The sequence below is a fragment of the Micromys minutus genome (genome assembly GCF_963924665.1).
Source record: "Micromys minutus genome assembly, chromosome: 16".
NCBI lineage: Eukaryota > Metazoa > Chordata > Mammalia > Rodentia > Muridae > Micromys > Micromys minutus.
Genome location: NC_137985.1, coordinates 48260211 through 48287174, shown reverse-complemented (window position 1 = coordinate 48287174; position 26964 = coordinate 48260211). Strand labels below are relative to the sequence as shown.

General features: G+C 47.7%; 1 protein-coding gene across 1 annotated transcript; it reads right to left on the bottom strand.

Annotated features, from left to right (window-relative positions):
* On the bottom strand, positions 1-26964 carry SCAMP2 (secretory carrier membrane protein 2). Its single transcript, XM_080929922.1, has 9 exons — positions 26826-26964; positions 12231-12299; positions 11746-11844; positions 9958-10075; positions 8585-8713; positions 7895-8054; positions 6494-6595; positions 1596-1716; positions 1-1382 (listed from the first exon to the last, which is right to left on the bottom strand). The coding sequence occupies exons 1-9, from the start codon at positions 26880-26882 to the stop codon at positions 1248-1250; spliced, it is 990 nt and encodes a 329-aa protein (XP_080786048.1). The 5' UTR covers positions 26883-26964; the 3' UTR covers positions 1-1247.

Here is a 26964-nt window from a genome sequence, read left to right as displayed (position 1 = left end):
CAAAAATCTTTTTATTTAAGCACAAAAAATTTGAGACACGACATATACATTTGTACATGGAGGAGAATAATACCAGAAAGTTTACAAAACCCTGGTGGCTGTCATTACCATTCAGTGGCCCTAGGGCTAAATGGGCTGACAGCATGAAGGTAGCCTCAGAGGGGCCCAGTTCAGAGGCAGGAGGCTTGCCAGCTTGGTGAGCTCTTGAGGTACAAGGCACGGACACAACACAGGGTCCAGGTTTCCACAGTGGCTTCCTAAGTGCCACTGCAGTGGCACACCTGTGGAGCCCCCAGGACAAGTAGAAAGGGACCTAGCCTCCACTGAGGGTGTGGGAAGAACCCTCAGCAAGAAGGCTCAGCGATCCTGCCTGCAGGACATAGTTCTAGACTGATTTCCTCCAAGCCACCCTAAGAGTTGTAAGAGGAGAGCATTGCTGAAGAGGGCAGGGGCCAGGCTAAGGCAGAAGGCAGAGCCCCTCGGGAGGAGAGAAGCCACAACAAACAGATCAGCAAACACCTGCCCTCTCAGAAGACCGCCAGAGGCTGGGCAGGACTTGTCTTCAACCCCTCCCTATCCTCCCAAGTCCAACCAACCCCAATTGCTATACATTCAGAAGTCTGAAGAGAGGAGCTAGGGAGAGAGCCCCCCAGAAGGCACAAGGTGCTATCGCACCATGAGGCACAAGGGTCATGATTCTATTATGTATACCTGGAGATCACCTGAAGATAATTTGGGGAACATCTATGCACCCACCCAGAACACAGCTCACCTAGAGTGGAGCCCTTGGGAGACTTGTGAAGCCCAAGCATGAAAGGGGAGACTGGAGGCCCCAGTACACATGAAGCCTGTAGAGGGAGGAGTGGAGTCCAGGGTGCCTGTGGAAAATCCCTGGTACAGTGAGCCCAGGTTGGCCCATATCCCATGCACATGAGTCCATTAGTTTTCAGAGAAAGCAGAGTCCCGTTCCTTCCAGACAAAATCTTACCAAACCACCATTAAAAAAAAGGAAAGACAGCTTTGTTATTTTTTCTTTTCCCATGTGTTAAAAAAAAAATGTCCTTGTCCCTTCCCCTCCTTCCCTCTTGTAGAAGAGAAGGCTGACTACTGAGGAAAGTGCAGGGACAAGACAGATCCCTGCCAGGTCTGTGCTGGACACAGCCACTGCATACGGCACCCACACAAAGTGCAGCTCAGAAGGCAGGTGACACAAGAGGCCAGGGCTGAGGAAAGGAGAGTCAGGAAGACTAATTCCCCTGGAAGGCTCCTCGGGCAGCAGATGAGGCAGCAGTGCGGACGGTTCTGTTGCTGAAGATGCCCTGGGAGAACTCTTCCTGAGCCTGCTGGAAGCTGGCTCCTGTTCGGCGGTAGAAGGCATGTACCTAGGGAAGGAGGCTGGTGTGAGAAGAGCCCAGAGCAATCCTAGTCATCGGGTTATGGTGGCACCGGAGAGATCAACCCTGCCAGGCTGCTCACCTGGAGCCTTGGACGAGGTGTTAGGCCCCTAATAGCTTCAGGAGCAAGAAATATTTAGATGTGTACCCTGGAGAGATGGACATTTTACTTGTGGTCGCTGTTGGCTCTGCCCTACTTACCCGCTGCAGGAGGAAGAGTGAGAGCCCGGCACAGAGGGTAAAGAAGCCAGCCACTACCATCATGATGATGGTCACAGCTAAGGGCCCATCCTTCATTGTAGTTAGGGCTGCGAGCCAACCACTACAAAAGGAGAAACCAGAGGTGAGGTAAGATTGAGACTCAGAAGTCCCCAAGAGGAGCACTGCTTCCCATGGCTGTGTCCTGACCACCACCTGGACATTTCCCAGCAGCATGGGGAGCTTTCTGGCTCAGTGACCTGCCTCTGTGAGACCAGGCTGTGAGTGCTGACAGGCTCACACTAGTCTAACATGAGCTCTCCTGAGGTCTCAGAGGTGGGCTCACATGAAAATCTTCTGTCCCAGTGAGATCCAGAAAGGAGATATGACAACTCCCTTGCCAGGAGCAGTCCAAGGCTCAGTGTTTGCAGCTGACTGAGAGTGGGGACAGAGAAGACTTGGCTCTCACAGAGGACTCTGGGGAGAGGAGCACTGGCCAGCCTGTTGCCTCTACCTTGTTACCTCAGCCTTTCCTGGTTATGTCATCACCAGAGCCTCAGTGTCCTTAGCTGTAAAGGGGTTGTTTTCATGCTACCTGACTTCAAAATTTTCAACAAAGCTACAATAATCAAAGTTGTGTGTGAACAGCAGGAAGAGCAACGCCATAGGCTTCAGAGTCCAGATGTACATATTTTAAAAATTATTTTCTGGGGATTGGAAAGATGGCTCAGTGGTTAAGAGCACTGACTGCTCTTCCAGAGGTCCTGAGTTCAAATCTTAGCTACCACATGGTAGCTCACAACCATCTGTAATGGGATCTGAAGCCCTCTTCTGGTGTATCTGAAGACAGCTACAGCGTATTCATGTGCATAAATATTTATAAAGGAAACGATTTTTCAGTTTTTTTCTGTACATTGTTGTTGTGTCGGTGTGAAGGTGTCAGATTCCCTAGAACTGGAGCTACAGACAGTTGTGAGCTGCCATGGTGTACTGGGAGTTGAACCTGGGTCCACTGGCACAACAGCCAGTGCTCTTAACTGTAGGTTGTTTTTATGCAGGTGAAGGCAGGCGCAAGATAAGATGAGGCCTGTCATTGGACGGTAAAAAAAAGGGTAGGTGGGAACAAAGTTTTAGAAAGGGGGAAGCAGGAGAGGAGGAGAGGCAAGATGGAGGAAGAAGAAAATGAACCATCTCTGTGCGGCTCTGCATAGCTACAGGTTGTTATGAATATTTTATAAGAGATGGATTTGTACAGGATGATTTGTCTTGTCTAGGTGGGCAAATTATATCATTTGGCTCTGAGTTTATGTTGTGGATGTTTTGTGAAGTGTAAAACTTCCTGAGAAAATGTGAGATAAAACCATTGCTAAATTACAAGTTTCTAGAGTTTTGAATTTGTCAGGCTGGTTAGTGTGGGCAGAGTTCGTGGCTAGCCCTCTGCCGGGAGAGAGACTAACCAGAGGGCGGCTGCTGATGAGATGAATATAATGTTGGTTCTATATGGCCCACTGGTGCTGGAGCAAAGGTGAGAGAGACTGCTGGGGTCACAGAGTACCTGGGAACAGTGTGACGTGGTGCCATGCTGGAATTAGCCACCCCCGAGATAATATACCCTGCTGATGCCGTATGGCTCTAACGATGCCAGCCATAGCAAGGGTTGGTGGATTATTTTTAATATGTACCACAACACTTCACCACCAAGCCATCTCTCTACGATCCCCAATCTATTTTTCTGGGACAGTGAGATGATTCAGTGGGTAAAGGTACTTGATGCCAAGCTTGATAGTAGAGTTTGACAGTCAGGACCCACGTGGTGGGAAAAAAAAAATTAACCTTGGGCCTTTGCATACATGTCCTGGTGTGCATACCCCAACCCCCTGATAAATTAAAGGAATTAAAAAAAACCAAAACCTGTTAACACCCTAAAGGGGAACTAATAGTCTCTTTATAAATGGTACCAGGACATCCTTACTTCAATCATACATGAAAATTAACTCAAAATAGGACCAAGATTTGATTGTAAGAGCTATAAGACTCTGAAAGGCTGGGCATGGTGGCACGCACCTTTAGTCCCAGTACTCGTGAGGCAGAGGCAGGAGAATACAAGTTCTAGGATAGCCAGGTCTACATAGGAACCAGGACAGCAAGGACCATAAACAGATTCTGTCTCAAAAAACTAACAGATGAACTTGTGGATGAAAACAGGAAGTAACTTTCATGACTCTGAAATGTGATACCAAAAGCACAAGCAGTAAAGACCACTGCAGCGGCAGGAAAGCTGGCTCCGGCTCCGGCTCCGGCTCTGGCTCCGGCTCCGGCAGTAAAGGAGTGACCGCTGTACCTGACTGCCTGAGTTTGATTGGCAGAACCCACATGGTGGAAGGAGAGGGCCGGCTCTCACATGGGGATCCCGAGTGCATGTATATGCACTCTAAATAAAGATGTAATTTAAAAGCTTTTTGTGTCTTAGAACTGGGTGCTGTGGCTTATACCTGCAATCTTAGCAGTTTGTGGTTGAGATCTCAAATCTCAACCTCTGGTTTCCACATAGAGGTGTATTTACATGACCCCATATGAACATGCATGTACACATGGGTATACACATACACATATAAAGAGAAAAGAAAATGGCCACAGAAGGTCTATGGGAAGGCAGGAACAGGCAGGAACCAGCAGAGCTCATTGAGTTCAAGGCACTGAAGGCAGGATGAGGACCAGACTTCAATCTCAGACTCTCTATCCAGGGTGCAAATTATAACTGCAGCATGCCCCACTCCACCCCATTTGTCTGTTTGTTTTGAGCCACTGTCTTATTATGTAACCCTAGCTAGACTAGATCCTTTTTTAAATAATTATTTGTTCATTTTATATATGTGAGTACACTGTAGCTATCTTCAGACACACCAGAAGAGGGCATCGGATTCCATTACAGATGGTTGTGAGCCACCAAGTGCTTGCTGGGATTTGAACTCAGGACCTCTGAAAGGGCAGTCAATGCTCTTAACCACTGAGCCATCTCTCCAGCCCTAGATCTTTTTATATAGACCAGGGTGGCCTCAAACTAAAAGATCCACCTACCTCTGCCCTTCTGAATGCTGGGATTAAATTCGTGTGTCACCATGCTCAGCTCATTTGTTTTTTTGAGACTGTGTTCTCCAGGCTGGCCCAGAACTTACTACACACCCCAGGCTGACCTTCAACTTCTTCTTGCCTCATCTCCCACGTGCTGGGATTACAGACATGGGTCACCCACACTTGGCCAACCAAGCTTTCCTAACAACATCTAGCTTAAAGTAATGATGAAACCGGACCACCCACTGAAAAGGTCGGGATTGGAACACAGGGTACGGCAGCAGGACAGCAGTATGCTCAGGCTCACAGTGCCAATGCGGATGGCCAGTCCTCTCTTCACACTCTGGACTTGCTAACTGCTGAGAGGAGGGAACTAGAATAGTGCTTCCCTTCCAGGCTCAGCCCCATGCCAGTGCGGCCACTTTGCAATGTTCCCTATAGAACGTATATAGAATATCTATATAGCATAGAAAGGAAAACACCAGCCATTAGCCTTTCTTTTGGAAATGAATTCTGAGCTGAGGACCGAGGTAGCCAGGAAACTGAAACCAGTTACATGCTCCAGAATAGCAAGACACCTCTCCAGGGAGACAGACAATACATTCTGTAGTCGGTAGGCCCTGAAAGAAAAGGTAAGATGGGAGCTAAGGATGTAACCCCATTGACAGAGTCCATGCCTAGCAAGCATGAGGCCTTGGGTTCCATTCTAGCTCTACATAAAATAGGTACAGCCCAGAGGCAGAATGACAAGAAGTTCAGTCATTTTGGGGCTACATCGTGAGTCTGAGAGAAGTAAGGTGCTTCAAAGGCCAGGGATCCATCAGCCTCTCAGAGGACGCTCCAAGAGAAAAGCAAGAACTTGGTAGACAGTGCCATGCCAGACACAGCCCTAAAGACCTAACCAAACTGGCAAGGTGGCTCAAACCTGAGATCTCAGCTAGCTCTCTGGAGGCAGGCAGGAGGATCACCATGAATTGGAAGCCACTCTGGCTTATATAGCAAGTCCCAGGCCAGAGTGAGATGTTCATCCTCACACACTAGAATGCAAAGGACAAGGAAAGACAGCTACTTTGGTAAAAATGATGGGAAGCTGGGCTGTGGCTCAGGAACAGAGAATCTCCTAGTTTGTGCAGGTTCTGGGTCTGACTCGTAGGACCTCCCCCAAAAGAAAAAATGAGCAGAAAAGAGGTGTTGCATAGAGTTTCCACAGAGATTAAAATATTCTATTCCATTATAAACAATTCAAAATAGCTTCAGTCCTTGAAACTGACCAGATTCACTGAACCCCCTCCTGCCAGAGAAAGCTGAGATTTTGGTGATGAAGGAGGCTAGGCTGAAAGGATGCTCCCAGACAAGTTGACCTGCAAGGAAGACTCTTGAGACCAGACCAGCTGCCTGGGAGAGCTTTAGACCAGACAGTCATTCGAAAAGGACACCCTCCAGGCTGCTGAGCTACCTTCAGGCTGTGTGCAGTGTGCACCAAGTACCCAGCTTTGTGAGCTGCCACCCCTGCTGGGCTGGACTTTGGTGATACAGTTATCTTTGAGTCATTTCTGCTCCTGTTAAGTTACCCCTCACCCATATCCTTGTAAGTAATCCAATAAAACTCATTGGTTCATCAAGCTGGACTTTGGTGGCACCATTACTTTGGTCTATCCTGGGTTCCCTATCTTGGCTGAGTGGACATGTGTGTTGCAGGAAATGTTTCATCACACAACAGAAAACTCAAGGGTGGTAGTGCACCCGCTACCCTTTCTCCACCATGATCCAGACAGGCTCCCTAGAAGCCAGGGAATGGCAGGGAAGCTGAGCCTCAGCTCAGGTCTTACCTGGTCCCCAAGTTAGGCAAGCCAATCAACTGGATGAAGTAGATCCCTATTTGACAAAAAAATACAAAAAAGAACACGAAGAAGCTGAAAGAGTTGTCAGACCTGTGGAGAGAGAAAGAAGTAAATTGTAAGAGGGCTTGGAGCCAATGAAATCGCTCAGCAGGGAAAGGTACTTGCTACCAAGCCTGATGCTCTATGTTTAATTCTGGAACCCACAGGATGAAAAGAGAGAACTCTCAAAAGTTATCCTTTGATGTACTTAAATAAACTGTGGCACCACGCACTTGTGCGTGTGTACACACACACACACACACACACACACACACACACACACACCCTGTAAACTTGGATGAGAGAAAACATATCTGTGGAGTAGCAAACTGATTAAGATTACTCACCACTACTGTGCTGTTTCCTTAGTTACATACAAGGGTCCCATGTAGCCCAGGCTGGTCTCTCTCTCTCTCTCTCTCTCTCTCTTTTTTTTTTTTTTTAAGATTTTATTTATTATACATAAGTACACTGTAGCTGTGTTCAGACACACCAGAAGAGGGCATCAGATCTCATTATAGATGGTTATGAGCCACCATGTGGTTACTGGGAATTGAACTCTGGACCTTTAGAAGAGCAGCCAGTGCTCTTAACCGCTGAGCCGTCTCTCCAGCCCCAGGCTGGTCTCTTAATTCCTTATGTAAACTTGAATTTCTGATCCTTCTGTCTGCATCTCCCAAATGCTGGGACTGTCCTGTAGCACCACACCCAGTTTTATGTGGAGCTTTACTAGAACACAGGCTTTGCATGTGTTAGGCAAGCACTGTACCAACTCAGCTACATCCCTGGCTTTGACAATTGTATCTTTGAGAACCACAATACAAAATTCAGGGTCTGCCTTCTTGGATACTCCTGGCTCTTCTTCCTTAAAAGCATCAAGAATGAAGTGTAATTCCAAATCCCCTGGGGGTCTTAGAGATACACTGTTTATGCTCACAGGAACAAGCTTACATATTGGCCACAGATGTCTGAGATCATAAAGATGAGCCACAGATAGTATCTGACACCCGCAGAACAGCACCAACCCTCAGCAAGGTACTCCCTCTTCACAGTAACTGAATCTCTGCCTGCCATCCAGCCTGCCCAGGAATAGTTCAAGAGCAGGTAAGGCTCCCAGACCCCTTGAATTCCTGTGTTCATCCATGGACAGGCCTCTAGCAAACTTCACCTATAGGCTAGGCTGAGGCAAATGGCTCTTAATTTGTCTGCTCTGAGTAAGAAGACAAAAATAGGGAGGCAATCCCCTACCACTCTATTCTGAGCTAGGACTATGATGGGCCCAGAAAGTGGGTCTATCAGCTACTCCTGGGATGCCAGCCAGACCCTCACCCCTGTGCTAGCTCCACTTACCTGAAAGCCTTGTAGATGGGTCGGTACCAACAAAGGAAGGCACACGGAGTGAAGATCAGAAACCAAAGGATGGAGAGGCCAAAGGCTGTCCCATTAGCTGCATTACTTGTGAACCAGGCCAGGCACGCAAGCAGGTTTAGAAACAGAGTCACTGAATGCACTAGAAAGGGGCAAGGAGAGAAAAGTGGCTTGACCCAAGGTGGCTGCAGGATTGGCTACCCACAGAGCAAGCTATTCCCTAGGAGAGGCCATATTGTGAAGGAGACTGCAAAAATAATAGGGACTTCACACTAGGGACCAAGTTTTCTTAGGAGGTGACAAGGAGACAGGTATGAGGTTTCAGAGATAGGCATGGTGAGGGCTAATCCTTGGGGGAATGAAATAACTCTTTCTCAAAGGCCCACAATGGAGCTGCAGCTTTTCCTCACTGACAGGAACCTAGAGGCCTGTGGGGAGCCTTTCAGGAGGTGAACTCTACAGGAACACAGAAGTCTCTGGCTAGACCCTTTTCCTTTTCAAAGTAGTCTAGCTGGCCCTTTTGAGCAGGTTCCTAGATAGGACATCAAGAACCTCCCCATGCTAGCCCAAACACTGGGAAGGATGGAGTCTATGAGGTCTTGACCCCAGCAAGCAAAGCCCAAAAACAAAGCGAGGGATCTAAACACATTGCCAATGCACCCTGGAACTCACACATCCAGAGATAGTAAAGCATCTTGCATATTCGTTGGTAGTCAGCAGGGATCTCTGTGGAGAAGTCCTGATAGAAGCAGGGTTTCACAGGGCACCACGGGGGGAGTGGTGGCCAGTTGTTGTCTCTCACTGTGCAAAAAACGGTCATCCTCATCAGTGACATGGTGAAACCACAGACCCACCCAGTTCATAGGCAGAACAGAGCTTGCAGAGGTGCTTCAAGGAAAACCCTACAAGTAGAGTTCAGAAGCTTCAGAGGGCTTTGAGGAAAATGAAGTGAGATCAAGAGGAACCCAGAGAGATACCCACAAGTTTGCTCCAAGGCAATGAGGCCCAACTATACTGGGTAAGAGAGAAAGCTAAATGTCCTAAGTGATGTGTTTATTTCTTTCAAGACTGTGAGGTAGCTCTGGCTATCCTTGAATGTAGACCAGGCTGGCCTTGAACTAACAGAGATCTGCCTGCTTCTACTTCTTGAGTGCTGGGATTAAAAGTGTGAGCTAGCACACTGACTTAAAAATGTATTTTTATTAATGACCTGCTCATAAGCAGGACAACCAGAGTTGTCATCATAAGCATGTAGAAGTCAAGCAACCACCATCTTGGGGAGTTTAACTGCACCCTCTTGCAAAAAAAAGTCTTATTCCAGCTGGGCTTGTGGGGAGGAGCAGGAGGTGCTCATCCAAATATCCAGCCACTCCCTACCATAAATTCTATGCAATTCTGCCTTTATTGTACATGGCCTTGCGGTGAGGCTGGACTATGTAGGGCTCCATGTATGCCACTACAGGGAAGTCTTCATCCCTGCTGGGTAAGACTTTCCAGGGACAGCCTGTTGAAGAGGAACACCGTCCTCCTGTCGGTAACTCACCCATGCTCTGTAAGGACCCAGTAAACTCACTAGTTCTACACAGTAAGCTTTGGTGGAATTGTGTCTCAGTTTGTCACTGGGACCTTGTTTATGTCTCCTTCTGGGAAGAAGTTTTAGCAACAACATGGAACTGTGGGCCCAGGGAATTAAAGAATTTCAGAGCTGGGAAGGAATACAGAAATAACTCCTATCTGTTAGGCCCACTGTGCTGATCTTTTAACTTCTGCCTTATTTCTTTCTACCCGAGAACCAGCTCCCTTCCTTCCTTCCTTCCTTTTATCCCTTCAGATGTAGTCTATATTATAGCCTTGGCTGGCCTGGAACTTGGAGTAATCCTCTGCCTCTGCCTCCAGTGTGTTAGGGTTAGACATATTGTCACTATGCTGAGCTCCCCAAACCAACATGCTTCTAAAATCAAAAGCTTTGCAAGATGCCCATGACGGTGGTTAAGAGTACCCCTTGTGCCAGGTAGAGCAGGCTAGACCCCGACAGTCTCTGTTACCATGTAAATTCGCCGCAGTATTCTGCAACTCTCGCTCCTTGCGTTCCAGCTCAGCAGCTTTCCTGTCTAATTCTTCCTGCTGCCGAAGCAGGCCTGCCTGGGCTGCAGCTGCAACAGCCTAGAGGGAACAGGAACAGGGAACAGCCGGCAATGAGAAAGGGACAGTGTGAGCCCAGGCAGGCCAGCAGAGTCACTTCACCCGGGCAGGAGGAGCTAGCAGGTGGTCAGAGGCAGTCTTGCCTAATAAAGTGTCTTGGGCATTAAGGAATGCCATGGGAGTGCCTAGGTGACCCACTGCCCACTACCCTTATACCACCTTTGACCCCTTAGTCCTTGCCAGGACTCTGCAGTTCCTTTTCCATCCCCCATGGCTCATCTAGCCCCCACCCCATAGTGGAGTCCAGGCTACATTGAATTGTATTGTTCTTTGGTAAAAGCACAGGAGCCCAACCTGAAGCCAGAAACCCAAAGACTTGAAGCTAAGGGGAAGAACCTGAAGTGTGTATGTGAAAAGGACACAGCGTAGGCTGCCAGCAGAAAGCACAGAGGAGGATGTAAGGCAGGCCACAGGCACCAGAGCCTCCCTCCCCACTCTGCCCAGGGGGGCTGCCTCCTATCTATGATGTGTGGCCCTTCTCTGCCTGACCTTCATGGCACACAGAGGTCAAGCTTTGTCACTTCTGCAGAAGAGCAGAGCCTGTCAGTGGCAGTTCAGGGACTCTCGGGTGAGGCTGAGCAGAACTGGGCTCAGGGCCCCTGCAACTGCTGCGGTCACTGTCTGCCCCCATCTTCTTCCTGAAGAATGAGACTATGGTCCTCTTTGGGGGAGCAGGAGTGGCCATCTCACAAGATGACAACTAGGCATTTCAGCAAAGCAGTTCTCCAGAGAGTGAAGTTGGCATCCTTGGGAGGTGAACTTCAGACACTGGGATAGGAACTGGCCCTAGCCTCATCTCCCTGTGCTGCCTGTGGAACAGAGGCAGGGTCTCTACTCCCACCACCCAAGCTGAACATAGTTACCCCACACATAAGGAGTGTCTCACCTTACAGGGTTCTAGGACCCAGCCTGGGCAGGCTCCAGGTGCCCAGCCCACCCTCTTCTTGCTCATCTACACTGGGCCTACCTTCGGAAGCTTGCACATGTAGCTGTCCCTGGGAATACTATCTCTTCCTAGTAGCATCTGCCTCTCTGAGGGCTCACCCGCTGCCAGGAATCGGGCAGGCAGAAACTTGCTGGCCTGTCTAAGCAGGAGCTGCAATACACAACTCCACTGTGGGCCATGCTCACCAAGGCAGTGAGAAGCCTGGGGTGGGGGTGGGAGGTGGGGCGTGGAGAGAGTGACAGAGGTCGGCGTTAGACACAAGCAGACAAGGTTCACCAGACTCAGTGAAGGCACTAAGGCAAATAGGAAAGAAGGCAGGAATAAATGAGGTTAAAAAGAGAGGGGCCAATGATGTAGCTTGGTGACAGTATTTGTAAGGCCCTGGACTTCATTTGCAGCACCACAAACAAAAAAACAGACAATTTCTGTGTCCTAAGAAGGACCTGAAGTGGTGCAACAGGGCAGGTCTTCTCTGAAGACACCAGGGGTCCCAGCCTGGCGAGTGGAGCTTACTTGGGGGTTTGGGGTTGGATGGGAGGAATGGGGCTGTAGTGTGGCTCCCAAGAAATTTTACAGGAAGCTTCAGAGATAAAGGCCCTTCCCTGCACCCAACCCTAAGGGTTCAACTATGGACTTGGGCGATTCCTACTTGCACAGGAAAGGTCAAAGGGCTCCTGACCAGTACCTGGGGTGTCGGCTGCGCTGGCTCCACTGAGGGCTGGAGAACTGCTGGCTGGGAGGGCCCAGGAAGTTGTGTGACAGGAACCGTTGTCGCTGCATTTGTCTGAGTGGAGCAAAGGAAGGAAATGAGTGGGTTCCACTTGTGGCAAACCCACGGTGAGGACCTGGTCTGGACTCTGCTCTGCGACAAGACCTCTAACCCACACCCCTGGCCTTGCGAGGTACCAGGCTCTCCAGCACCGCCCTGTACCACCCTGTAAGTGGCAGGCTCGTGTCTCAGAACCCACAGAACTTCAGCCGCTTTGGAGACATCTCCATTCTTACTTTACCCCGAGTCCACTTTAGGACTGTCCCTCTGAGGACAATAACGCTCCAGAGCTGTTCTTTCCCCACCACGTCCTTTGCTCCAGACGCCCTGGCACCTCCCACTAATATATATGCCGCCATCTCCCAGAGACTACAAGACTCAGAAAGGACATAGTCACCAACCTCTGAGAAGGGATTGAACTCAGCCAGGCCACTCTGAGGAGCACTGGTCAGCTGGGTCACAGAGGGATCCTGGGAAGGAGAAAAAAAAAGGAATTAGATACTAACAAGAGGAAATAGCCCTGACCAGGAGCCAGCAAGCAATGGGGTTCTGGTCTGCCCTGTCACAAAGTTTCCTCATCGGAATCCCTTCACCTTTTCTGGAAACAGCCCCACACAGGCTTTCTCAATGCCAGGTTAAGGGCATTCAAGCTGGGTAGGTTTTTATCCTACTTGGGTGGGGAGGGGTGAAATGGGTGGAGGTAGAGACCTTCCTGGAGTATTTATTTATTTATTATTGTTCTGTTTTCAGGGCCTTGTACTTGTGAGGTTCAACCACTGATCTAAGCACCCAAACCCATTTTATTTCTTAGTCTACAGAAAGCATTTCATTCCTCTTGCTCTTTAGAGGATGGTTGTTTAAAGTTCTGGAGTGGGAGCATGCTACTTGCTGCCAACAATGACTATCCAATCAGGCACGCTTACTAGGACGAGGTCTCAGATGAAAAGCCAGAAAAATGTTTCTTTTTCTTTCCTTCTTTTTTTTTAAATTAGTTTATGTATATGAGTACATTGTGGCTGACTTTAGACATACCAGAAGAGGGTACCTGAGCCTCAGATGGTTGTGAGCTACCATGTGGTTGCTGGGAATTGAACGCAAGGCCTTTGGAAGAGCAGTCAGTGCTCTTAACTGCGGGGCTATCTCCCCAGTCCCTTTCCTTTCTTTCTTAAAAAAATAAAATAAGAAATTCTAAACCTGGCATAGCGGTGCACACCTTTAATCCCTGTACGCAGGAGGCAGAGGCAGGTGGATCTCTGAGTTCCTGGCTGGCCTGGTCTACAAAGAGAGTTCCAGGACAGAGGACTACATAGAGAAACCCTGAGAGAGGGAGGAAGGGAAGGAGAGAATGAAACAAAATCCCTTATAGTTAGTGTGGCAGCTTCTGTCTAGTCTTAGCAGGCTGAAGGCTGAGGAAGAAGGATTAGGATCCAAAGAGTTTTAGGCTAGCCTCGGCTTACATATGAATTCCTGGCCTGGCTGGGCTATTAAATGAGATAATAAGATCTTGTCTGAGGGGGCTAGAGAGATGGCTCAGTTGTTAGAGCACCGACTGCTCTTCCAGAGGGCCTGAGGTCAAATCCCAGCAACCACCTGGTGGGTCACAACCATTTGTAATGAGATCTGATGCCCTCTTCTGGTGTGTCTGAAGACAGATACAGGGTACTTATATATAATAAACAAATAAATATTTTTAAAAAATCTTTTCTGAAAAAAACAAATAGATGTCATCAGCACAATGCTGTCTGTCCTGTGTTTCCTTCCCTCTTCTCTGGCCCTTCTTTTTGCTTAAGTGGCCCTTTTGGTGACAAGAGCAGTTAGTTCATCCTGCCTGTCCTATAGCAGACAACCTCCCCCTCCTTCCTGTTCATGGTTAAGGGCTTCAGGTCGTACTGTAGAGCCATGAAGAAACTCTGGGGGAACAGCAGTGAGAGGCCAGACTGCCCCTGGCTGGAGTCTCTAAAGTTCAATTCCAGACGTGCCTTTTTTGTTTTGTTTTTCCTGACAGTTTCATATACTTCAGGTCAGCCTCAAATTGTAAAAATCACTCAGTTCACAGGTATAGAAAAGACACTGGTCATGATGAAGTAACTTATGTGAGACTGGAAGGTGGGAGCTGGCTTCCTATTCTGAAACTTAACAGAGCTAAGTATCAGTTCCCCATGTGTTCTCTTGACTTTCCTATACAGTAGTAGTTCTGTCTTCCCACTGGGACCACCATCTCCTAGAGTAAGACTGTGCCTGACTTCCTCTACTGCCACACCCAGAGCAGAGCACCAACTACAATTCACTGGGTCTTTAGACAGCCTCATCTCAGGGATGCTGCACCTCCGTCCAGCCTCCTCCACCAGACTGTGTCCTGACTGCTGGACATCTACCTCTCCTTTGGTGGTTCCTGCAACTCAGAGAAAGGGACAAAGTGAGGTTCTGGGGGTCACCCAAAGCCATGGGGATTGGTCTTATCAGTCTTCTCCCAGAACCAGCTGGCCTGCAGGGGGGCTCTGGCTCAGGGTCTGCCCCCTTTCAAAGGCAGCAGATACCTGCCAGTGGAAGCAAGCTCAAGTCACTGAAATCAGACCCAACAGCCAAGGAACTGGCTACTAGTCTGTCACCACAGGGCACAGGACCCAAGAGACAGCTCAAGTAGCAGTTTCAGGAGCTAGCACCTGGCTAAAGTGTACATGTTAATAAGCAGCTTAAAGCCCAAGGCAAGATGCCATTTTTTATAACAATAGCAATCAGGTGAGAGGCTGGAGAGATGGCTCAGCGGTTAAGAGCACTGACTACCCTTCCACAGGTCCTGAGTTCAATTCCCAACAACCACATGGTGGCTCACAAGCATCTGTAATGGGATCTGATGCCCTCTTCTGGTGTGCCTGAAGAGAGCGACAGTGTACTCACATACATAAGATAAATAAATACATCTTTAAAATCAAAACAAAATAGTGAGGTGGCGGATTCTTGAGGTAGGATGGAGATGACAGAGATGTGGCTATCCTGTCCCAGTGATGCTCCCTGCTGTTCTCCTTTCCTAATGTCTGCAAAGGGTGGACCTGGAACCCTAACCCTGCTCAGTGTAAGTGGCCTGCTCCTCTGCAGTGCTCTGCAGCTGAGGCATCTAGCCTGGCCCATCCTTCAGGCTCCTTGGGTTTCGGTGGGAAGCTATGGCAGAGGATCATCACAGACAGGTTTGAGAGCAAAGGCCACACTAGCGCTTCTTTCTCAGTGTGCCGCTTCCTGATAGGAGACATGTAAAACAACAGTGGCCTAAGAGGCACCGTGCTGGGACCAGACGAGATAAACACCATGACATGTGGGTCCTTCTCCTGTAAGGAAACCTGAATTCTACCTGGAAGCTGTGAGCAGCTTCAAGAGAGGCTGAGACTAGGTGAGGACAGGGAGGGAGGGAGGAGGGGAAGGAGGGAGGATGGAGGGAAGGTGAAAGTTTTGAGTACTTACTATGTGTCAGGTCCAGCACATATTGACATTACTGTGAATTCTATTCACCCAGACTTGTTCACTGTGTTTTACCACCAGCTGGTTCTATCAGCCTTTGACAACTTGCTTTAATTTCTTCTTTTTATTTTTTATTTTTGAGAAATCCCATATCACAAGAATCCACTATCAACAGACCCTCCGAACCCCACCCTTAGACGAGAGTCCCTGTAGCTCAGGCTATCCCAGAACCTGGTTTTCCAGTCTGGTTGTGAACTCAAACCTCCTGCTATGGCCTCCCCAGAGATAAGGTTTCAGGTATATGCAACCTGCCCAACTCAGTGGTGACTGAGCTCTCCTTTATGTCTGTAATGTACTGATGGGCTGACAAGATGGCTCAGTGGCTAAAAGAGCTCGTCTCCAAGTCTGAGCTTGATCCTTGAAACCTACATAGCGGAAGCAGAGAATGAAATCCTTCGACTTCCACACATGCAGGCACACACATAAAAGGAAGGAAAGGAATGAAGGAAGAAAGGAGGGAGGGAGAAGAGGACAGAGGGAGGAAATATTCATTACATTCCACTCTATAAAGAATCTGGTCTGGGGGGAGGGCGGGATGGGAGGGGGGAAGGGGATAACATTTTTAATGTAAATACATAAAATATCCAAAAAAAATTTTTTTAAAAAGACGCTGGTCAGCTTGTGTGCTTTATGGCTCTGCCAAGAAAGGAGACCTTAGATTTCTTCATTTAGCTTTTACCACAGCCATGTTAGAGACCAGTACCCTGATGTAGATGGGAAAGCCTAAGCTCAGTGTAGGAATGGTAACTATTCAAGATCTCTGGAGTAGGGGCTGGAGAGATGGTGTACTTGACGCTTTTCCAGAGGAACCACACTCAATCCCCAGCACCCACACAGTGACTCACAGCCACCTGTAACTCCAGTTCCAGGAGATCCGATGCCCTCTTTGACATCCTCAGGCCATGCACATGCAAACACATGCACACACACACACACACACACACACACACACACACACACACACACGGTACATAGGCTTACACAGAGAAGCTACAAGCATCAACTTTTTACTCTTCATGGAGCACCATTTGGCTCTTAAGTGGGTCAAGCAGTTATTTAAAAGGATGGTGAGGTCTAAATTTCACCCACAAAGAAGTAATTTAAAACCTCTTCAGCTACTCAGACTGCAACAACAATGCTTAAGAGGAGGAAGAAAAGCTCCTAAAGTTAGTCCTTTCATTTTGTGAACAGTTATAGGGGAAAGAACATGCTAAGAGAAGCAGAACACAGACAGCTCTTTCCCTCTTAAAAGTTAATGGCTGGGTGGACTAGTAGCTGAGAGAAAATGCCAAGATTGTGCTGGGTGGGGTTCAGTGTGATTGACAGGAGGGAAGGGAGATACCTAGGAGGAGGGTTAGGAAGGACGTGGGAGGGGGGATGGTTAGCCTTAACTGTAAATCTGTTTCAACCTTATAATCATCTGGGAAGAGAGTCTCAATTAGATATTGTCTACTTGAGTTGGTTTGTGGGTTTGTCTGTGGAAGAGTTATCTTAAGTTAATTAACATGGGAAGCCACTGTGGGTGGCACTATTCCTTAGGTAGCAGGGGGATCCTGAACATATAAGAGTAGAGAAACCAAGTTGAGCACAAGCAAATAAGCAAGCACATATTCATTAGTTTCTCTTTGTTCCTAACTGCAGATGTGATATCTAGCTGTTTGAAGTTCCTGTGTTAACTTCCCCATAATATTGGACTGTAATGTGAATTTATAAACTGGAATAAACCCCCATTCTCCCCTAAGTTGATCTTGCTGGGGTATCTTATCACAAGAGAAATAAAACTAGAGTAGTGGGGTTTATAGAAGGCAGCAAGCCAATGGCAGGTAAGAGGAGCATTTCTATGTAGGTAGGGTGTGAGGGCCCTGGGAGAAGCATGTTTGGGCCGGGGCTTACAAGGGCACCTTTTCCTGGTTTGGAGGGAAATCTCTTGTATTACGTTTCATAATTCCTGGTTAGGCCTGAGCCTCCCTGCTTCCCATGTTATATTCCATCTGAGCTCCCACTGGGAGGCTGATTCCAGGCTCCAAACAAACACATTAGATACCTCTGGTCTGGCATGGTAAGACATACCTGTAGTCCCAGCACCCATGAGGTTGGGAGAACACTGTAAGTCATCCTGGGCTATATATATATATATATATATATAGTGAATCTAAAGCCAGCTTAGGCTACATAGCAAGACCCTGTCTCAAAACAAACCAACAAAACAAAACAAAAATTCCTGCAGTCATACTGAAAGGTCTCATTATACAAGTGCCAAGTTAGTTTTGTCAAAAGCAATCACATGATAAAGGCTGGCAGAAGAGCTCATTAAAAGAATGAAGCAAGACCGTGGGAGGGACTGGCGAGCTCTTTTCCATCTTCCAAATTTCATACGATAATGTCACTTTTATCTAAAAACAGAAGGGTTAGAGGAAGGATGTGTTGAGGGAAAAAATTAGGGATGTAGCTCATTTTGGTAAAATGCTTGTTTGGCAAGCATGGAGCTCTTGGTTTGATTGTTGGCACAGCATAAACTGGGCAGGATGGCATACATCTGTAACTTCAGCACTCACGTTGAAGCAGGATGCTCAGAAGTTCAATCTTAGATGAATCTCTGAATTTGAGGCCAGCCTGGTTCTAGGCCAGCTAAGATCACACAGAGACCCTGTCTTAAAGAGGAATGGGGGAAGCAGGCACTTGAGAACCTATCTGAGGGCAAAGCATACTCTGGGTCTGCCCCCTGCCACAGGCAGTGATGTCAAGTGTTCTAGAGAGGCAACAGAAACTTCAGGGTCCTGTTCCATGCTTCAGGCCTTTTGGCCCTGGAACCCCTTCTGTGGAAATAGTCTAGCTTCAGTTTGTACCAATTCCTTTCTCCAGCTTCCACCTGTTCATTCCCTACACAAACCAATCCACAAAACGCTGAGTGGGGACCGAGAAGCAGCCTTGTTCTTGCCCCCGAGAACAGTGCAGAGCATCAAACCCAGTCAATACTGAGCCCTAGTAACAGTAAAGGCAGCAGTGTCACATGGGAGCGTCAAGACAGGTGTTCCTTAACTGGGATCAGACGACCTAAACTCTAAAGAGAACACGCCTGTGTTCAGTGAATGAGAAGGGTGTACTCAGGTATTTTGTTTAGTTTTCTGTTTTAGAGACAGGGCCTCACTATATAGCCCTGCTCCAAATCACAGGCTTTGACTGCCTCTGCCTCTTTGAGATAAACGTGTGCACTACCACACCTGGCATAGTTTCCAGCTTTGCATTTGTGATGGTTTGTATGTCTGGCCCAAGGAGTGGCACCATTAGGAAGTATAGCCTTGTTGGAGGAGTTGTGTCACTATGAGGGTGGAATTTGAAACCCTCCTCCTAGATGCCTGGGGAGCCAGTCTTCTCCTGTTTGCCTTCAGAACAAGATGCAGAACTCTCAGCTCCTCCAGTGCCATGTCTGCCTTGATACTGAACTGAACCTCTGAACCTGTAGCCAGACCCAAGGAAATGTCCTAAGAGTTGCCTTGGTCATGGTGTTGCTTCACAGCAATGGAAACCCTAAGATAGAATCATTGTCTCTTTAGTTTGTTTTCTTTTCCTTCTTTTTTACTTTCCTCCCTTTTTCTTTTTTCCCCTCTTCCTTCCTTCTTTTTTTTCTATTTGAGAATAACCCTGATCCCTGACTCTCTTGCCTCTACCACCCAAGTGCTGAATTATAAGCTTATGCCACCATATCCAGCCTAGAACGTTAAGGAGGCTTAGAGATGAAAGGGATAAAGAGAAAACAGCTGGAAGTATCAGGAAACCAGCCTGACAAGCGCAGGGCCAGACTGGAGCAGTTAGATCTCGACCTCAGTGGCAAGAGGAAGCAGCCACAGCAGTGTGAGCAGGGCATACTGTGACCATTCTGGTGCCCCTGAGGAGCATGCCATGTACAGGAAGGACATGTTTAGTCACGACTGCTGACCTGAGTGACAACGTTAAATTATAGGACAGCAGCTCAGCATGGAGGAGTCGGGGATTCTAGAGACCTGGGGTACATGTCACAGGCTCAGCAACTCTAAGTTGGTTAAAAATGGAAAGGCTGCCAGGAGACTGGTTTTTCAGGCTGTGTGGGAAGGGAGAGGACCTCTGTAGATTCTAGACCACACGGGAGGTGTCTGCAAAGAATGGCATGTCTAGAAATGTGTGGATGCGAGCTGCTGGTGACATTTGCCAGAGCCTAGTGTAAGCTGAGGACTGGGTGAGGATGCTATTCTGAGGCCGTTTAAGAGACAGGAACTGGAAACAGCCTGAGATAAGTCAAAGTCCTGAAGACTCAGGCCAGGCAGGTGTATGTCACCCAAGCAGCAGAGGACTCCACAGGCTCACAGAGAAGACAGGTACTGGGTGTGGTTGAGAGATACGGGGTGTGGTTGTGGGTGTGGTTGTGTTGCCTACAATCTCAGTACTCAAGAGGTGGAGAGAGAAGGATCAGGAGTTCAAGTTCATTTTGGCTCCAAGTTGAGTTCCAGGCTGGCCTGGTCTAAGTGACACATTGTCTCACGGAAAAAATAAACAAGAACAACAAAAGCCAGGCACAGTGGTACATGCATTAGCACTTGGGAGGCAGGCAGGTAAATTTCTTTAAGTTCTAGGACAGCCTTGTCTATACAGTGAGTTCCAGGACAGCCAGGGCTACATAGTGAGATCCTGTCTCAAAACAAACAAACAAACAAACAAACAATAGTTGCTGGGATACTTTTCTGAGCCCTAATGAAAAAATCCTTATATTCTCTTTCTTCTTTTCTATCTCTTTCAAATACTGGCTGAAACCTAAGCATGTCATCTCACAGCTAAATGCCAACTCCAGACAGCTGTCCAGATGGAGGTGCCCCTGCCTGTATGTGTAAAGCCCACTTTGGACTTTCTCAGACTTTCACCACACAGCTGCTTGCTGACCTCCATGGGCGTGTCAGCTTAACTAAAAAGGCATGGCTGTCTTCCTCTTCTTGTCCCTCTTGCTGGAGGCTGTCAAAGTTTACAGCTTGCTTGCCTTGTTATTTTTCTCTCCAACTCTAGAGATCTCTAAACTCTAATTGTCAGAGACTGATTACAGGATCTAAGACTGAAGAGACCCCTGGGTGACAGATGGAATACAGAGGTGACTTCTGGTTCTTGCTGTTCTTCCGAATCCTTCATCTGCTTGCCTGCCAGACTTTCTGCTTTCCACCCCAGCCCCTTTCTGGCACAGAGCTCTGCTGTTTCTCAGATCCTTCACAACCTCCCTGCCCTCATCCTTATCAACGAGCATTAGCACTCAGCTCTGCCAACCACAGACCACAAGCTCATTTACCTTCTCTCTGGGACCAGCAGGTGGAACAGCAGGGCTTCTGGTGTACATAAAGGTGTGAGGAACTCGAGGGGGCACCTGATGGCCCAAAGCTTGCCTTGTGCTGTGCACAGGACTCTTCCCTAAGTGAGTATCATGGTTAAATATTAGCATCCGCTGACCAATGGATAATCCTATGCATAGTGACTCCAAGGAAAATTTAACAGAGGTATAGAGTCCAAGTTCCTCCAGACCTCTAGCCAAGTTCTAACTCTCGCCTGGCTCCAGGTGCCAAGCATACAGGCAGGGACACCTCCATCTGGGTAGCTGTCTGGAGCTGGCATTAAGCTGTGAGACTCTTGCCATTTTCAATTTTCTTTGTTTTTTTTCCCTTAAATTTCTTTTCAAAGAAACATTTGTTTAATGTATATGAGTACACTGTAGCTGTTGTCAGACACACCAGTAGAGGGCATCAGATTCCATTACAAATGGCTGTGAGCCACCATGTGGATGCTGGAAATTGAACTCAGGACCTCTGGGAAGAGCAGCCAGTGCTCTAACCACTGAGCCATCTCTCCAGCCCTCCCTTAAATTTTTAAAAAGATTTTATGTGTACAGGTATTTTGCCTCTATGTCTGTGCACCATGTGCATGTCTGATCCCTTTGGAGACCAGAAGAGGGTGTTGAACTCCTTGGAACTGGAGTTACAGTTATGAGTCACAGACTGTGGGTGCTAGGAATCAAACCAAGGTTGTCTGGAAGAATAGCCAGTGCTCTTACACCATTGAGCCATGGCTCCAGAGCCACTTTCAGATTTCTTAAGAAAAATGCTCGTGTCCTTCAGTAAGTTCCACTAGGTCCTTAAACTGGATGTGGTGCAACACATATTCCGGCACTCTGGAAATGGAGGCAGAAAAGTTAAGAGTTCGAGGACAGCCTCAGCTACACAGCAAATTAGGGGTCAGCCTGTGATACCTGACGCCCTAACTCAAAGGGTCTATTTGTCATTCTGAGAATTCCCAAATCTCGGTCAAGCTGGAGCTTCCCTTTCTGGGAAGTGGCACAGGCTTTAGCATCTATAGAGTCTCCTCAGGTCACTGTTGGCACCTAGCTGCCATCACTACCCTCTCCCACAGGAGGGAAATGTTCTGCATCCCAGGGAAGCAGCCACAGCACTGAGATTATCTTTAAACTGCAAGGAAGCAATGTGTGAAAGCGAGACCGTGAGACTTGGCAAGTCCAGGCTCTGAAAGACTTCCTCTGTTCAGCGCCAGCACCCCTTCCTCACCCCCTCCAGAGACCCAGCCTGCTCTGCTGTGATCTGGCAGAACGCTCAACTGCAGGAAAGCAGCCCTGGCATTTTCTTGGGTGGTCTGATTCTTAGAGGACTGCTAGGGGGAAAAAAGAGAACGGTACAATGCCATCTCTTTTTAGTTTTCCTCCTCTGCATCACTTGACATCTGTGAGCAGACAGCCTGGTATCATTCCAACCCAGGGACCCAAACATCCAGAGGGCAAGGAGCAGATGTGCCACAATGAACAGAGGAAACAGGGTGTGCACACGGAGGTTGTAAAAGTGCTAAGGCTTGGCTTGCAGCTTCCTGCTTCCTCCTAGGAATTTGGTAAGCCTCTGCCACTCTCTGGGGACTTCACTTTCCACCCAGAGCTCTTTCTTGGAAGGACACTTTCTAATAATCTCTACTATACCAATTAGTAAGGAAGGGGTTCATGAACTACACTTGCGGAGGGCTGGGGGGGGACAGGGGCATTAAGGGCGTTATAACAAACCTAGATATGGGGCTAGGAGACAATTATCAGGAAATGGCTGTCTTTGCAGGTATGAAAACCTGAGCTGGATACCCAGAACTCCCTTTGGAAGACTTTTTGAGAGGGTCTTACCAAATGTTCCTGGCTAGTCTGACTATACTGTGTAGACAGGCTGGTCTCACACTCACCGAGACTGCTTGCCTTTGATTCTATAATTCTAGGATTAAAGGTGTATTACCACATGCCTAACTAGAACTCACACTTTAAAACAAAAAGCCAGAAGTAGGGGCTGGAGTGGTTAAGAGTGGGTGCTCTTCTTCCAATTTCTAGCACCCACATCAGATGGATCACAGCTACCTGTATGTAACTCTAGCTCCAGGGGATCTAATTCTTCTGTGCCCTCTTCCCCTGGCCACTAGCATGTATGTGACATACATGTACACATGACATACATGTACACATACACGCATCACATATTTACACTAGGCCAGACACATTTGTAATCCCAGCACTGGGCAGTCCCAAGACAGGTAGATTCCTGAGTTCACTGGTCAGCCAAGTTCTAGACCAGTAAAAAGAAAAAAAAGAAAAAAAAAAAAAAAGAAAGAAAAAAAATTTAAGGGAAAAAATTTTTAGGCAAAAAAAAAAAAAAAAAAAAAAAAAAAAAAAAAAGTGAAGAGGGCCTGAAGAATGGCAATTTAAAAACAAGTTCTTTGACCTTTCCACACCCACAGAGACATGAACACACACAGGAAAAACACTTAGGTAAAGAAATCAATCAACTTCAAAGATGCAGGAGAGCTTCACTGGCTTTGTTGAGTGTCAGCAGAAACAGGTTTCTTGGTCGAGCAACTTTGAGAAATGCTGGGTCAAATGTCTTCCTTGACGAGTTTCTCAGGACTTTAACCAAACTGGCAAGCCCTGTCAGTCTTCATGAAAAATATGAGAGGGGAGAATTTTTCAAACCCACTTGACCATAGAACAGAAAATTCAAATTGTACTACCTAAATGCATTGCCTTAAAAACCCCATATTAGGGACTCAGTGGTTAAGAGCACTGACTGCTCTTCCAGAGGTCCTGAGTTCAAATCCCAGCAACCACATGGTGACTCACAACCATCTATGAGATCTGATGCCCTTTTCTGGTGTGTCTGAAGAGAGTGACAGTGTATTTATATATAATAAATAAATACATCTTAAAAAAAAAAAAACCTATATAGGAGTGGTGGTGCACATCTTTAGTTCCAACACTGGGGAAGCAGAGGCAGGCAGATCTCTGAGTTTAAGAGATGCTTGGGCTACATAGTGAATTCCAGGACAGCCAGGGTTACACAGAGAGACCTCATCTCAAAACAAAAGGGATCAAGTGTGGTGTCAAATACCTCTAATCCTAGGACTTGGGAGATAGAAGTAGGTAGATCTATGTGAGCTCCAGGCCAGCCTGGGCTACTATAAGGAACTGCCCCAAGGTAGAGTACTTGTATAGCATGCTCAAGACATCTGTCCTATCCCATCCCTTCACACTAAGGGATGACGAGATAGCTCAGGACATGATGGCTCACTAAGCCTAACTATCTGAGTTTCGATTCCTGAGGCTAATGGTGGAAACAAAGGACTGACTCCCTACACAGCACTCTCATTTCTAGAAGGAAAGGCTACCCTGGCAAGGTATCCCAACACTCAGGAGCAGAGGCAAGGGGACATGATCCAGGCATGCCAGTGAGACAATGTCTCAAAACAGAAATAAATAAATAAAAAGAAGACAAGAGTGTGGATACTACAGTCTCCCCTCACTGACCTAAAATAACCAGGGCTGTGTAACACAGTGAGACTTGAGAATCTTTAAACCAGCACCAGCGCAGCAATGATGCCCGGGTCTAAATTCCTGTGTGAGGCTAATTCTGGCATGCTTCTGTTGACTGTGGCATGTTCCAGTCTCATTGGAGTCTTGCCTTATGTAAAGCTGATCTGAAGATGCTAGGACAGATTTCTAAGAACATTTACAGTCCCTGACTGTCAGCTACAGACTCCAAATAGTAAGTGTATTTTGCAACCCACCATTATATGATATGACAGAAAAGGAAAAGGGAAAAAAAGCTGTTCTCCAGACTGACTAGGTGTGACAGTTTGAGTCTGTCGCCTCCCTACCTGCTTTCTCCTGAGCTCTGTGCCAACACCTTGAGTAAATGAAGCTGGACTCACACCTAGTCATTGGGACTACACCCTCCCGATCCTTCCAGAGCCCCAGCCCTGGCGATAGGGAAGCAGTTCCCACTGTTCTCGGGCAAGGAAGGGCAACTCTGACCACAGGCGCTCCAGACATCAGATGCAAGTCTGCTTCTCCTCACACAGCTTCCTGCCAAGGATGAGAAGTCGTTCCAGAGTGAGGGGGAGTATATCACTGTCAGCCCAGCCCTCGTCTTCTCTCACAGGATTCCCCTCCAGATGTTGCCGGTTGGCAAGCCAAAAGCTGCTTCCTGCCCTGCCATATCCTGAGACTGCCTGGACAAACTGTCTTACTTGAATGCAATGCAGAAATTACTTTGTTACTTCTAAAGTTACTCTCACACTTTGTCCAACCATTTCCACAGCCAGACTTTTAAGGAGTGTCTCCTAAGACAGGGCGGGACAATCCTGCCCATTGCTAACCCTATAAAATCTGCTGCTAAATTGGACAGCTGGCTGACCTTGAGAGCAGCAAAGCATTATTCTGACAGGATAAAACTGGACAAAGGAACATCACTGTACACCACAGACTCCCAGAGACTACTAGAATCTTGCTATATATAACCGAACCCCCAGTATTATACAACAATCTATCATTAAATCAAAGGAGTTAGCAGAAGACAGTAACAAGAAAAATGCAAATATTCTTCTCCTCACTCAACTAATAGAAACAAATGTTTGCCTTCTGGAAGAGACAAGGTCCCTGCAAAGGCTCTGTCAAGAAACATTAAGCTACAAGAACATATTCTAAATTCACCAGTGTAACAGGAATGAACTACCAAAATTGGCCTGAGGGTTCCTATCAGCTAGGTCACCTTGGGAAAGAAGTGTAAAATTTCCACTCCCAGCCTGGCTGGGTGTGGTAGCTCAAGCTAGTTATGGCTGCACTTGCAGGTAGAGGAAGGACCCCAAGTTCAAGACCAGCAAGTGACAGCAGGGAGTTCAGGGCCAGTCTGTGTTATATGAAGAGAACCTGTCACGAATCAACCAAGGACCTGGTTATGAAGCCCAGTGTTACCCAATATGAACAGTGGGAGAGGATTTGCCTACAGTGTGCAAAGCTGTGGTTCAATCTCACCGCTGCAAACCTTCAAAATAGTAAATGCTTATACACGACTCCCTGAGGGTGTAAATATCTAGTTCAAGGAGCCCTTGCTTTGCTCCCACCCTTGGAAGGACCCACACTGGAAAAGCTCAAAGGACTTCTCCAACACATGCAGGAGACTCTGAAGTTGTAGATGACCAAAGTAAGGTACCAGCAGGACAAGTTCATGTGCTTGGTGTCACTAACACAGGAAGAACAGCTGGGCTCATAAATCCTCAGTCATCAAAAACACGAGTCCCTCAAACTGGTTTCGGGCAGACATGAAAGAAGAAGTTGCAAAGCTCCTAGGCTGACAGGAGTTCCAGCCCTTCAGTACAGACAACAGGGCATCCCTGTGTTCGTCACATGAAGGTTTTGGCTTAAGTCTGAAGACTGCTGTTTTCTTCAGAGTTCCAAAGGTCAAGCCTGTAACCATCCCTGCAGATTTGTCAGACCCATGTACCTTGTGCTCCAAGCCCCTTCATCTCCCTCCCCTGAAAGTTCGTGTGGCCCAAACTCTCTCCAAACAAAGCCCTTAGCCAACAAGTCTAATTTTTACCAAGGGCATTTTTTGGCTTTGGCTCTCTTCCTACCTTCTCTCAGCCTTTTGTTGATAAACACTAGAGACTCCCCTGTACTTCAAATGCTTGCTTTGCTACCGCTGTTGCTATTATCTTCACAATTATCTCCACAATTCTCCACCCCACTAGACTTCTACTTCCTCATTATGTTTCAATGAGCCCTTCTCCTAAGATGACTCAATACAGGTAGATTCCCCAAGACTGTAGAAATGTCACAGCTACATTTTGCTTCCCTTTCTGACTCTAAGACATCTCCCCAGAGATAAGAGCGTGCCTGGCCCTTTTCTCCAGCAGAGGCCGGTGGGATGGCCTACAACCCGGGATGCTCTAAGAGCCCACTTCTTTGCAGCGCCCCGCCCCCTTGCCACAGTTCTACCTGTTGCCAAGTCCCGCCTCCATACAAACTATGATAGGCCAGCCTTCAGATACCGTCCTCCCATTGGACAGGTGACCCGTCCCTCCTACGCCACGTCTCCCGGCTCTGGCGAAAGAGGCCCAGGCCGCAGCCCTTGGCCCTAGAGAAATCTGAGAGTTGGAGGTTCTACCTGGAAGGGGTTTACATCCACTGGGTCCGCGAAGGGGTTTGTGTCGAAGGCCGACATGGTGATCGAGGGCCAGCGGGCGATCTCCGCAAGTGTTACTGCCTTCGGTCACTCAGACCCAGCGGCACTCAGTGTAAACCCT